Genomic DNA, 12,525 nt, shown 5'->3' with positions numbered 1-12,525 from the left:
GCTTGGATTTACACTACCAGGTTTTTAGACCATGTTGTGGCATTTTAAGGTAGTTTGGGGTATCTTGTTGAGAGGCCATTTTGATGTATACTATTACTGGATGCTTTTTCATCTGAAAAATCTTCAATAATGAAGAAGCCTTGGAGGAGCTCAAATGGAGGAGGGGTATGACAGAAATCGCACATGGCCTACAGCACATGCTGTTCCCATTCTGAGAAATACGTGTCGAAATACAGTTCTCTGAAATTCACCTTTGAGATGTCCATTCAGTTTAACAATTTGATACACAGCTTGTTTTTTTCTGCAGCTTTGCTGTGTCTGTTGGATTTTAAATTGGGAGGGTTATATTAGTATGCTGTTTTATGTAAATATGTTGTTTTTATGCAATCGCATGTTGTTTCTGTAAATGTATGCTGTTTTGTCACGGCACTATTGTGTGCTTTTTGTGAGCTGCTCCGAGTTCCTTCGGGGGGATGGTGGCGGGGTATAAATAAAGTTTATTTTATTTTTTACTCTCCTTTGACTTGTTTGCATTGTTTTTCAGGAGTTTGCTCTTCACAAACTGAATGCTGTCGTTAATGACTTCTGGGCAGAGATCTCCGAGTCAGTGGACAAAATGTAAGAGGCAATGGGAATGGGATTGCCAGTTGTAAAGCACCAGAGAAATCTGTTACATCTTTGTTAATAGGAAAATGCATGGTGCTATGAGTATTGATTATCCTTGCATTTTATTAATATGGCCTTTCTATGATTTCCAAGGTCCTCCAGTGCACCTCAGTGTCAGCTTCCACCAGAAGCTGGCTAAAGAGTTGTGCTGAAAACCATGGTATTCCTAGAGATAAGATAAAAAAATTACTGAGTTCTGTTTTCGTTTTTGTTTTTACTTTTGTGGAAGTCTTTTACCCCTACCCACATTAAATGCAGAGACCTAACTGTGTATGCTGTAGTTAGGTTGAAATATGAAACTGTCTTTGTGTTTGGAGTTAGTAAGGTACTGAGTCTTTCTTCCTTACTTTCCTGTAGTGAAATCCTGTATGAAGATGTTGGCTTCCGGAGTCGTGATTTTGCAGCTCTGGTGGCTTCAAAGGTGTTTTATCACCTTGGAGCCTTTGAAGAGTCTCTGAACTATGCCCTGGGAGCCGGCAACCTATTTAACGTTGGTGACAATTCAGAATATGTGGAGACGATCATTGGTAAGGCCTAACAGTGTCCACTCAAGAACGTTTTATTAAGCCACCATGTCTTAGCAAAGGTCAACTAATGGTCTAAAGCTGGCATGGGCAAATTTCAGCCCTCCTGGTGTTTTGGACTTCAACTAACAATTCCTAACATCCGGTAGGCAGTTAGGAATTGTGGGTGTTGAAGTCCAAAACACCCGGAGGGCCGAGGTTTTCCCATGCCTGCTCTAAAGGAAGCTGCTCATAAAGCATCTGGTTTTGAAACCTGGTAATTTGAGTTTCAGGAGGGTTGACAGGATAATTTCTGGAAATTTTAGGTTGCTGAGGGTTTTTGAACACATATATAACTTGGTTCAAGGCTTAGCAATTTTTTTCTGGTAGTATTAAGGGCCAGGACTCATATGCTAACAGGAAGCAAATTATTTCTACACAGAAGATGAAAGGAATATATAAATAACAGCATATTGCTCTGAAAGACATGAAATGGCTAGAGGTAACCGTATTAGAGAAAGCAGTGATCTCTCCTCTTTTGCAGACAGATTTAAGTGAGTTGGCATGTTTTAAAATAAACATCAGATACTAGAATTGTTGTTTACAAAGTCAGAACCATTACAAACCTTGCATGTGATGGATTTAAGTGTACAGTTTTCTAGTCAGGTTTCTTTTATTTTATTTGCTTCAGATAACATTACATTTCCTACCCATCCTATAGCATTGCCAAATTGATTTTATGATGTAAAACGCTTCCATAACATAACCTTTGTAGTTGCAACATGGCAGGTGTGACAATATTCCTCACCAAATTGGCGGGATGATACTTTGTGCCTCTGAGGTTCCAGAAAGTCAGGTGTGTGTTTTTCCTCTCCCCAGCAAAATGCATCGACCATTACACCAAGCAGTGTGTGGAAAATGCTGATCTGGCCGAGGGAGCAAAGAAGGCTGTTGATCCACGGCTTGAAGGGATCGTGAACAAGATGTTCCAGCGCTGTTTAGATGATCACAAGTACAAACAAGCCATTGGGATTGCCTTGGAGACGCGCAGGCTGGATATCTTTGAGAAAACCATTTTGGAATCGGTAAGTAAAAGCACAGAATGTGATCTCGATACCCATGCAGAATACTTTTCAGATCAGAAACAGGAATTTGCTTGACAGTAGCAAGCAATTGTATTACATATATCAAGAAATTTGTATATTGTAAGACCCACATATTTGTGGATGGTATGTTGCCTCCCAGACCTGAAGCTGCAGATGTGTCTGAATGCCATTAAATGACCCAACTTCTGGTCATGGCATGCCATAGACTTGCCCTGGAGGAGATGTCTCTTGAGGATGCATTGTTGAAGGCTTTCATGGCCAGAATCACTGAAGTGTTGTGGTGATATTCTAGCACCATTTTCTCCTAAAGTTTCTCCTGCATCTGTGGCTGGCATCTTCAGATGTCTCTAGGAATTTCCTATGTTCTCTAGCATGACTCAAAGGAAAGCATACTATACAGTAGGCATGGGCAAACTTTGGCCCTCCAGGTGTTTTGGACTCCAACTTCCACAATTCCTAAGAGCCAGTAGGCTGTTAGGAATTGTGGAAGTTAAAGTCCAAAACTCTTGGAGGGCTGAAGTTTGCCCATGCCTGCTATAGAGTCACCTGAAAAACCTAGCCGCTTCCTAGAGAAGCAATTTTCCTTGGACTGGGGTAAGTTAAACTATAAATATGGCTTTCACATTTATGGGAGTTTTACTGTAATTATTTTTAGCTTGTACGTCTTTGCCTTATTAAATACTGGGGAGGGATGCAGGAACCTTCAGCACTTAGGCCAATAAAAAAGAAAAAGCAGTAGGTCTCTTGCTACCCTTGATAGAAAGTAGTGGAGTGCTCATCGTGGCAAAAATGGTGAATGGGTTTTAGAGATACTGTCTGGGTTGCAGAACAAATAATTGAGATGAAATTGGGAATATCTTGTCCCTTACAGACTAGTTATTGATGGTTTTATTCTAGTTTTGAGCAGAAATAAAGCTAAATATGTGGCACCATTGCTCGTAATTAATACTTCTCGGCCCTATGCTACACCACTTCTCACAATGTCACCTACTTTACATGGAGAATAATGTATCCATTCAGTTTGTTTGTTTGTTAATAGTTTTTTTTCCAGAAGCCAGTCAGTTTTCTTGTCTTCAGGAGACAAGGGATTTCACTATGAGACTTAGTAAATTATTGAATATTGACAAAAATAATTGAAAGCAATTTACTTTTATTTTGTAGAATGACGTTCCTGGAATGCTGGCCTACAGCTTGAAGCTCTGCATGTCCTTAATGCAGAATAAGCAATTCCGCAACCAGGTGCTGAGAGTTCTGGTGAAAATCTACATGAACTTAGAAAAACCTGACTTCATCAATGTGTGCCAGGTATCACAATTGGGGCTTTTAGTAGTGTAAATGTGTACCTATGACTGGCAGTCAAACTCTGGGGCAGCGGGAAGGGGAAAGCGGGCTGGGAATAGTGTCAGCCAGAAGATGACACGTCTTGGTTTTTTTTATTTATTTAAGTGTTTATTTATAAAGACCTTTGAGCACCTCCTCCATAAGTGCCCTTAAGGTGATTTGTAGCAATAACACAAAATGCAAGAAAGAAGAATGAGACCAAGCAAAAGATAGCACAATTAATAAATGAAGTAAACCCACTGAAAACCTAACAAAAATATATTGTCTTCACTGCCTACATAAGTAAGAAAACACTAGAAAATATTAACTATGGTGAGCATTACAACTATTGAAAGTAGAGATGGTTACATTGCAAAACCTGTTCTGTATCTGGGTTAGAGTCCCTGGATAATTTCCATTTAAGAAAGGCAAAATCTACCTTGAGAAGAGAAATAGAAATACAAAATTGAGAGTAAAAATTATGCATGTTCAAAATGTTTGTTTTTATGATGGTGGATACCTGATCCAACCTTTATATCTCACCAGTCAATTTATTTCTCTGTTTTTATAATGGTAAGAATAACAATAATAACTGTTATTATCATTATTACTATCACCGTGTCCACCTAAAAGTCTGAGCCAAGTTCACATCAGTCACACAAAATTATTGGTCTTGGTTTTAATAATTGTCATGTTATGTTGTTGTTTTATAACTATGTTATTATATTATGTTTTAAAGTTATGGATTATATGTTAATTTTATGTTGTGGTCGATTTGTTTTCTCATGTAAGCCGCCCCAAGAATAAAGTTGTTGTTGTTTTATGTGAATAAGGTAAGCCTGCCCAGGCATTAACACATCTGATATCTCCGAGCTCTTTAGAGGAGGAAATTACCTAAAATGACACAAATCAGTAGCACTTCTCTGGAGGGAAGGAAAAATAGTTTAAAACACCTTCGCCTCTGAGAAAATACAGAAAAGAGGAGGAGGAAGAAATGATAATAATGATAACTGTATTTTTTTCTGTTTGGGTGTAGTTCTTTGTGGGGGGTTTTCTGGAAATTGCCAGGAATTTTGAGTACCAGTTAGTTACATAGTTTTACTAGACTTTCTATCTGCTGAATGTCATTACTGTGATACCAGTAGCATATATTTGCCAATGTACCTGCTTATGAGCAGTGATGGTTGCTTGGTGACTGTTTCTGCGGTCTCTGTGAATCAAGTGGTCCACTGAAGGTAAAGATGTACAGACCAGTGATATACAACTGCATGTGAAATTGTTGCAGTTGTGAAGCTTCTCCTATACAACTGTGAATTGGATAAGGGATTACGCCATGACCAAAAATGTGCAATCCTATGGATAATGGGACTTAGGTGCACATACAGTACCAGAATTCTAGCCACTCTCTTTGTCAAGGCCTTTGGAGACTGTTCCTTTCTGCCTGAAATACCCATTGGATTTTATCTCTTTTTTCTTTCCCACAGTGCCTCATCTTCTTGGATGACCCCCAGGCTGTCAGTGACATCTTGGAAAAGCTGGTGAAGGAGGACAACCTTCTCATGGCATACCAAATCTGCTTTGACTTGTATGAAAGTGCCAGCCAGCAGTTCCTCTCTTCCGTGATTCAGAACCTGCGCACCGTTGGCACCCCTATTGCCTCTGTGCCCGGTTCAACCAATACAGGGACCGTCCCTGGGTCAGAGAAAGAAAGGTAAGGCAGCCAGTTTAAGAGGCATCCAGATAAATGAGTTATGGCTTGAAATGTAAGCAGCCTAAAAAGCTGTGTTGCAGTTTGGATTGCCTTGTGTTGTGCAACCTAATACCGTTGATACTTTGGGTGCGTCTGCAACCTCATTACCAATTTAATTGTCATGATCTTGCCCCGTTCTATTTGAGTTCTTGGGACATATAGTTTAGCGAAAGAACTGTGAGCTTTTCTCCAGAAAAGAAGAGGGATCTTAAAATCATATGTCTATGGCAGGTTGATATAAGGAGATGTAGTTCTTCAGTTAATTCATCTTCCAAACCACAGCAGGAGGTTACTAACTTTGCACTGACCACTGTCTGGCCTCAGTTAAATTTTGCTTAGTTGAGCTTGTTCAGTCTCCATCTACTCTCTTCTTTTCAGCTTATTGTCATAATTATCAATGACTTTCCTTCCCTCTCGATGTCTCTTTTCAATGCTCGTAAGTTGTTTTGTCAGAAAAATCAACTGGTGAGTTTTTCTAGGGCTGTATTACATTTGCCAGAGGAGCCTGTCTAACTAGTAGATGCTATCTATAGAAAACACATACATAAGGATGATCCATTTGTCCTTGCAAAGTTGTATGTCAGGAGGAAGTATGCCAAGATAAGGCCCCACAGTTTGAGCCAAGCTTCAACACTTAGTTGTTTTGGTTGTGTCTGCTGACTCTTAATTATTTGAACATAGGAAACAGAGTTGTTCTTTTGCTGTCAGGTTATATGGTGACATGTAGTTTTGTCACAAATTCTGATACAAGGTAGGGGTGTTCTGTTTATTTTCCAGTGATACTATGGAGACAGAAGAAAAAGCAAACAGTCCTGTTGCTGCAGCAAAGCCTGCCCAAGCCGTAAGTACGCTTTCAACTCCTCTCTTTTGCATACACCATTGCATCTTACCTTGAGACTCATTACAACCTTATAGCATAGTGTTAATTGGCTTCCCCAAAGCCAGCCTGGGACCTTTAGACTACAAGTCCCATCTTTCCAGCTGGAAAGGCCAATTGGCCTAAGTTGTAGTCATAACCATTTTGAATTTATAGCCCTCAGAATATATGTGACAGGTCATTCTTAGATAACAGGTCATTCTTTCAAGTCATTCCATGGCTTGAAAAGTTACTAAGGGATACAATGCTTTCCTTAAAAGAGTATGTCTTTTCTTGCAAGAAAATACCAGAGCTGGCTTGTAAAGCTTGTGTAAAGATTTATTGCTGTTATACTGTTAAGCACATTAGTGTGTTTTATAAGGTTTGTGCCCTCAAGCAAGAAACAAGATAATGCCTTATTTAGCAATTAATTGTAATTATAAATATTTAAGTGGCTAAGGTTACACTTTGCATCTGCTTTGAGGGCCTTGAAGAGAAGGCATTAAGTTGAATAAAGTAAATAAAAAAGGGGAGCCTGTATTGCAAGTATAATTTATCTGGTTTTTCAAAAAGTATTCTTACTTTTATTCCTGGTCAGCTCAGCCTCACATGGGGCTCAGATGATCTCTCATCTAAACTGTAATTAAATCTGGGTTTATGTAGTAACGTCAGCAATACTAATGCTTCTAGGCTGAGTGTGCAGACCATTTGTCCAAAAATTACAGAAAACTTGGTAGATTTGCTGTTTATATTATACGAAAATATGTCAGGGTTGTTGTATGTTTTCCAGGCTGTATGGCCATGTTCCAGAGGTATTCTCTCCTGACGTTTCACCCACATCTATAGCAGGCATCCTTACAACCTCTGAGGATGCCTGCCATAGATGTGGGCAAAACGTCAGGAGATAATACTTCTGGAACATGGCCATACCGCCCGGAAAGCATACAACAACGCTGTGATCCCGGCCATGAAAGCCTTCGACAACACATTGAAAATATGTCACTCCAGTGCAGATGTTCAGGAGGTCTAAATAATTGGTGATCGGTTAAAATAACCCAATAAAAAGACCTATTTGTTCCAGAACCCAAAATGAGTAGTAGGTGAATTCTACTAACCCAGCAGATTGGCATTTGAACATTATTTGGGTGCATTCTTTGCTCTTCAGAGTTCAATTCCCTCCTGCTTTTGGTACTAGCCTGCCATTTATTCATTTAATATTGTTTTATTGGTTTTATAAAAACGGTTCATAGTTCATTAAATAATACATTTATTGAACTTATGACAATATTGTTAATATTAAAACCAGGTAAAATGGTTCTCAATGTTAGAGGGAAATTCATCCCAAGATGTTTTTTCCATAAGGAGAAATATGATTTATTTTAATATTTTATTACTTGTTTCATTTTTTAATTTATTTGTTGAATTTATGTCCCATCTTTTTGTCAAAGTGATGTCTAAAGCAGCTAAAAATCATACTACTTTCTGTTCAAAATGCCTGAGTGGTTTATAAGGAAAATATTTTTGAGATATGTCTTCCAATGAATGAACTATAAACCACTTTGCTTTCCCAAAATGTATGGTTTTGCGAAAGTCCTCGCAAAAGGCAAGTACTCATATATAATCTGAAGCTGACAAATTATCTAGATAAGAGAATTTTGGGAATTTTTCTAATCAGTTGCCTTTTTGTGCCTTTCTTTCCTTGTGTATGTCCATAGAGCCCTGAGTCGAAAGACCAGATCCCCAAAATGATAAAAATATTAAGTGGTGAAATGGCCATTGAATTACACCTGCAGTTCTTAATACGAAACAACAACACAGACCTCATGATTCTCAAAAACACAAAGGTAAGGCTTATAGCTTCTCTTGATCTTCCAGTTTTTGTCGTTTTGTGTCAAGGCTGAACCCCACAACTTTATGTTATTTGGCCAGATTTCAATACTTCATTTGAGAGGACTCTTTCTGGCTTTCTGCTTCTTTGATGAAGCTATACAGAACTGTAGTTTACGTCCAAACTTGAGGATTCTCCACATCAAAGATTGCAAACTTGTAATGAAAGTTACAAAGCAATCTACCCTAACTACATTTGAGGAAATACCCGTAATCTTTTAAAAACGATGCTCCTAACTTTGTGCTACAAGATCCTTTTCCATATTGAGATTCCAGACAAACATGGCTATGTCTTTGAAGAGTTTTATTACTGATAATACCTACTAAATGGGGTAGATTGCTCCTGGTTTGAGAGATTATCTTATTTTTTACCCGTGAATCAGCTGCGATGGGCAGGTGTGTCAGTGGTTTTCCCGAGTATCTTTTTTATATATTTTTTTCCAAATTGGACAGATTATACTTTAATCTATCTTTCCTCAGTCTACTGTTTTCTGAATGTGTAGAACTATAGTTCTATCATCTGTAACCAGCACAGGCAGCCACTGAGGTGATGGGAAATGCAATCTAACATATTTGGAAGTTAGCAAGTTGAATGAAGTGGGTTAAACCATTGAACTGTTGAATCTGCTGATCTAAAGTTTGGCAGTTCGAAGCCGTGGATTGGGGTGAGCTCCTGCTGTTAGCCCTAGCTCCTGCCAACCTAGTAGTTTGAAAACATGCAAATGTGAGTAGATCAATAGTTACCTCTTTGGTGAGAAGGTAATAAAGGTGCTCATGCAGCCATGCTGGCAACATAACCAGAGGTGTCTATGGACAACAGGCTCCTTGGCTTGAAAATGGGACAAGAGTACCTCCCCGCATGGCCAGAGTTGAGCATCGCCTACAGAAAGCCAGAGATAAAAAGGGATGCCTTTACTTTTGTTCTGTGTATTTGTATGTCATTGTTATTCCACTGTATTAAGGCACTGAATGTTTGCTTACCTGTGTATGTTGTAATCTGCTCTGATTCTCCTCGTGGAGATAAGAGTAGAATATAAATAAAGTGTATTATTGACTGTCCCTATACTAAATAAACCCAGTTCCATTAGACCAGTGGTTCTCATCCTGGAGTCCCCAGATGTTTTTGGCCTACAACTCCCAGAATTCCCAGGCAGTTTACCAGCTGTTAGGATTTCTGGGAGTTGTAGGCCAAAAACATCTGGGGACCCCGGGTCGAGAACCACTGCATTAGACTTTCTCCATGAGACTTGTTTTCAGTTTTTTAAAAAATTAGTATTCTCCACACTTGTGGACAAACAGTTCTGTTGCATAATTTGAAGAAGATAGGTTGAACATCTGTTATCTGGAATTCTAAAATCTGAAATACTTCAACATCCAAATTTGTCCAAATTGTTGAGTAAGAGTGTAACACCCTTCTGTCTCATGGTTTCAGTGTGCGCAAGCTTGGTTTCATATCCATCTTTTAAAATGTTGTGTACAGAATTACCTCCAGGCTATGTATATAAGAAGTACATTGAACTTAAAAGTACTTTTCTATTTAGTACTTTTCTAGATATTTCGTTATGTACATATATACAAATACAGGTATTCCAAAATCTGAAATGCTCCTTGTTCAAAGGGAAGTTCAACCTATATTAAGAACATGTCTCCTACATTCTTCAGTTATCTTTCATCTGCCTTCCGAAACCATTTATCAACATTTTTTCAGAACCCATTTGTATCTCTCCAAATGAGATTTTGCTCCTTGCACTTGTTCCCTCTCTCTTTTTAAAGCAATTCTTTGTGTTTTGTTTTTCCAGGATGCAGTGCGAAATTCTGTTTGTCACACAGCAACTGTCATAGCCAACTCCTTCATGCATTGTGGAACAACCAGTGACCAGTTCCTTAGGTAAACATTTATTTTTATTGGGCACCATGTGAACTCTTTAATAATTTTAATGGTTTGGATTGCCTTCTTCCTTGATTTTATTCAGGGAAAGTTTGTCTGCAATTCCACTTGCGTAAAGTGTAGTTTTTCATTTATGAGTGTATCATGTTAGAAAACCTTTTTGTTTTCTGGTTTCTTTGTGGCCATATATTTGACAACGTCTAGATAATCTGATAAGAGGACTGTAACACAGTACGGCTCCCATATCTGGATGAAATATGTTCTGAGTTCCCTTGTGAATACCTGAAACCACAGATAATCTGTTTTGACTCTGCCTGAGCCTGAGGCATACCATAGAATAACACTTGGGGAAGCAGAGACTTTCAAACACATCTGTTTGTGGTCCTTTCTAGATTAACCAGTTCTAATCTATGACTTAGGTCAGAATAGGGAAGTAGATTCATTAAGTGTATTATTTGCTGCGGTTTAAATAACTTTAAAGTACACAATGAAGACAATTGTTCAAGATTTCCCATACCTTGGTTCAGTCATTAATCAGAGTGGAGACTATCCTCGGGAAATTAAGAAAAGACGAAGACTTGGAATAGCAGCTATGAAGGAAATAGTTAAGACTGTGAAGTATAAAGATATATTACTGAATACTAAAGTTAGGATGGTCCATGCCATCGCATTGCCCTTTTCTGTATATGGTTGTGAAAGCTGGATAGTGAAAAAAAGTGGATAGGAAGCAAATCAACTCATTTGAGATGTGGGGTAGGAAGAGACTTCTGTGGGCTAGACAAATAAATGAGTCCTGGACCAAATTCAGCCCAAACTCTCCCTAGATGCCATCCTGAAGCTGCCACACTTTGGCCATATCATGGAAAGTAATGACTTGGGAAAAGCAAAAGGCAGTAGGAAGAAGAACACATAATGGTCTTTGGAGCATAATAAAGATAGACAGATTAATTGATTGATTGGCCTTCCTGTTGGATAGACTCAATCAGGGAAGCAGTGGCTCTGATTCTCAAGAGCTGAGCTAGACTGTTTTGGAGAGACTCAAAGGTCTCAATTTCAAAATTAACTTGAAGGCAGTTTAACAACAAATCGTTGACTCATGCAAAGCAAGTAAGGCTTATTGGAAACAGATGGCTTGAATTATTTTTGGTAACTTTCAGGCCAGTGTGCACATCCTTTGCTCAGAATGCAAACATTGTTGGCTGCTAACGTTCAGTCCATCCCACTAAAGCAGATAGGGCCAAAGACACAGAACAGGGAATCTTTGTCCTCATTCACTACCAGTATATCTGGTGTCAGAGATTGGAAGTGTGTTCCTAAACATGCTTTTGAACTGCAACTCTTAGCAGGTCTTACCACTGTTTCTGGCGAATAAGACTGCTGGGATTTGGAGTACAACAATGATTAAAGCGCAACATGATTTTCACATTGGATCTCCATATCCTGTTCTTGTGATACAAAGGTCAGAACATCTTAAGGGACTCTGCTTAATTCCCAGTATTTCTTTTTGCAGAGATAATTTGGAATGGCTTGCCAGGGCTACCAACTGGGCAAAGTTTACTGCTACCGCCAGCCTCGGTGTCATACATAAGGTAATACCAGATCATTGTACATTTTGATAATAAAAAGGTAAAGGTTTCCCCTGACATTAAGTCCAGTCATGTCTGACTCTGGGGGTTGGTGCTCATCTCCATTTCTGAGCCAAAGAGCCGGCGTTGTCCATAGACACCTCCAAGATCATATGGCCGGCATGACCACATGGAGCGCCATTACCTTCCCGCCGGAGCGGTACCTATTGATCTACTCACATTGGCATGTTTTTGAACAGCTAGGCAGGCAGGAGCTGGAGCTAACAGCGGCCGCTCACGCCACTCCTGGGGTTTGAACCTGGGACCTTTTGGTCTGCAAGTTCAGCAGCTCAGTGCTTTAACACACTTCGCCACCGGGTCTCAAAATAGAAATGGGAGTAGCCTACAAAGTAATATTTTCCCTTTGCTTGTCTGGGTTTTTTAAAGGAGAGCAACACAAATGTGACCTTTAGGCCCACTGCAACTGCTGACCTCAAAATGTCATTTTCTTCTCTGAATGCCCTCTTTAGTTCTTTCCACACCACTGGTATCCAGATGTGTAAATCAAATTTGGTATTTCCTTTCTGAGAGAGCCAGTGTAGTCTAGTAGTGTGACCTTTGGACTCTGGAGACCAGGGTTTGAATCCCTGCACAACCATGGAAATCCACTGAATGATCTTGAAAAAGTCACACACTGCCAACCTCAGAGAAAGGCAAAGGCAAGCCCCCTCTGACCAAATCTTGCCAAAAAGTTAGGATAGGTTCATCATAACTTAAAAAGCGTGAAGCAAACCAATTTCCTATATATGTGCACCAATTTCCTAATATGTCCCAGGAGCAGATTTTCGGATTGTATAAACATCTGTTGGAGAAGGGGAAATTGTTCCTGTTCTCCTGCTAGAAGCTCTTCTTTTGGATGGAGGCGTCTAGTTGGTATAACCAATACGTATCAGTGATTTGAACTTGATTCCCACCAAAATCAGT

At 39.3% G+C, this 12,525-nt stretch overlaps 1 protein-coding gene across 1 annotated transcript in view; it reads left to right on the top strand.

Moving 5' to 3' along the window:
- psmd1 (proteasome 26S subunit, non-ATPase 1) overlaps positions 1 to 12,525 on the top strand; it is a 134,605-nt gene that overhangs the window by 5,648 nt on the left and 116,432 nt on the right. The window contains exons 3-11 of the mRNA XM_003226960.4: positions 545 to 618; positions 1,024 to 1,193; positions 2,049 to 2,254; positions 3,437 to 3,580; positions 5,080 to 5,306; positions 6,123 to 6,186; positions 7,917 to 8,045; positions 9,888 to 9,976; positions 11,487 to 11,565. Of these exons, the coding sequence (XP_003227008.1) occupies positions 545 to 618; positions 1,024 to 1,193; positions 2,049 to 2,254; positions 3,437 to 3,580; positions 5,080 to 5,306; positions 6,123 to 6,186; positions 7,917 to 8,045; positions 9,888 to 9,976; positions 11,487 to 11,565 (1,182 nt within the window). The remainder of the gene's footprint in view (positions 1 to 544; positions 619 to 1,023; positions 1,194 to 2,048; positions 2,255 to 3,436; positions 3,581 to 5,079; positions 5,307 to 6,122; positions 6,187 to 7,916; positions 8,046 to 9,887; positions 9,977 to 11,486; positions 11,566 to 12,525) is intronic.

Source organism: Anolis carolinensis, chromosome 3 (assembly GCF_035594765.1).
Source record: "Anolis carolinensis isolate JA03-04 chromosome 3, rAnoCar3.1.pri, whole genome shotgun sequence".
Lineage (NCBI taxonomy): Eukaryota > Metazoa > Chordata > Lepidosauria > Squamata > Dactyloidae > Anolis > Anolis carolinensis.
Note: the sequence above shows the minus strand (reverse complement) of the source record. Positions and strands in the feature narration are given on the sequence as shown.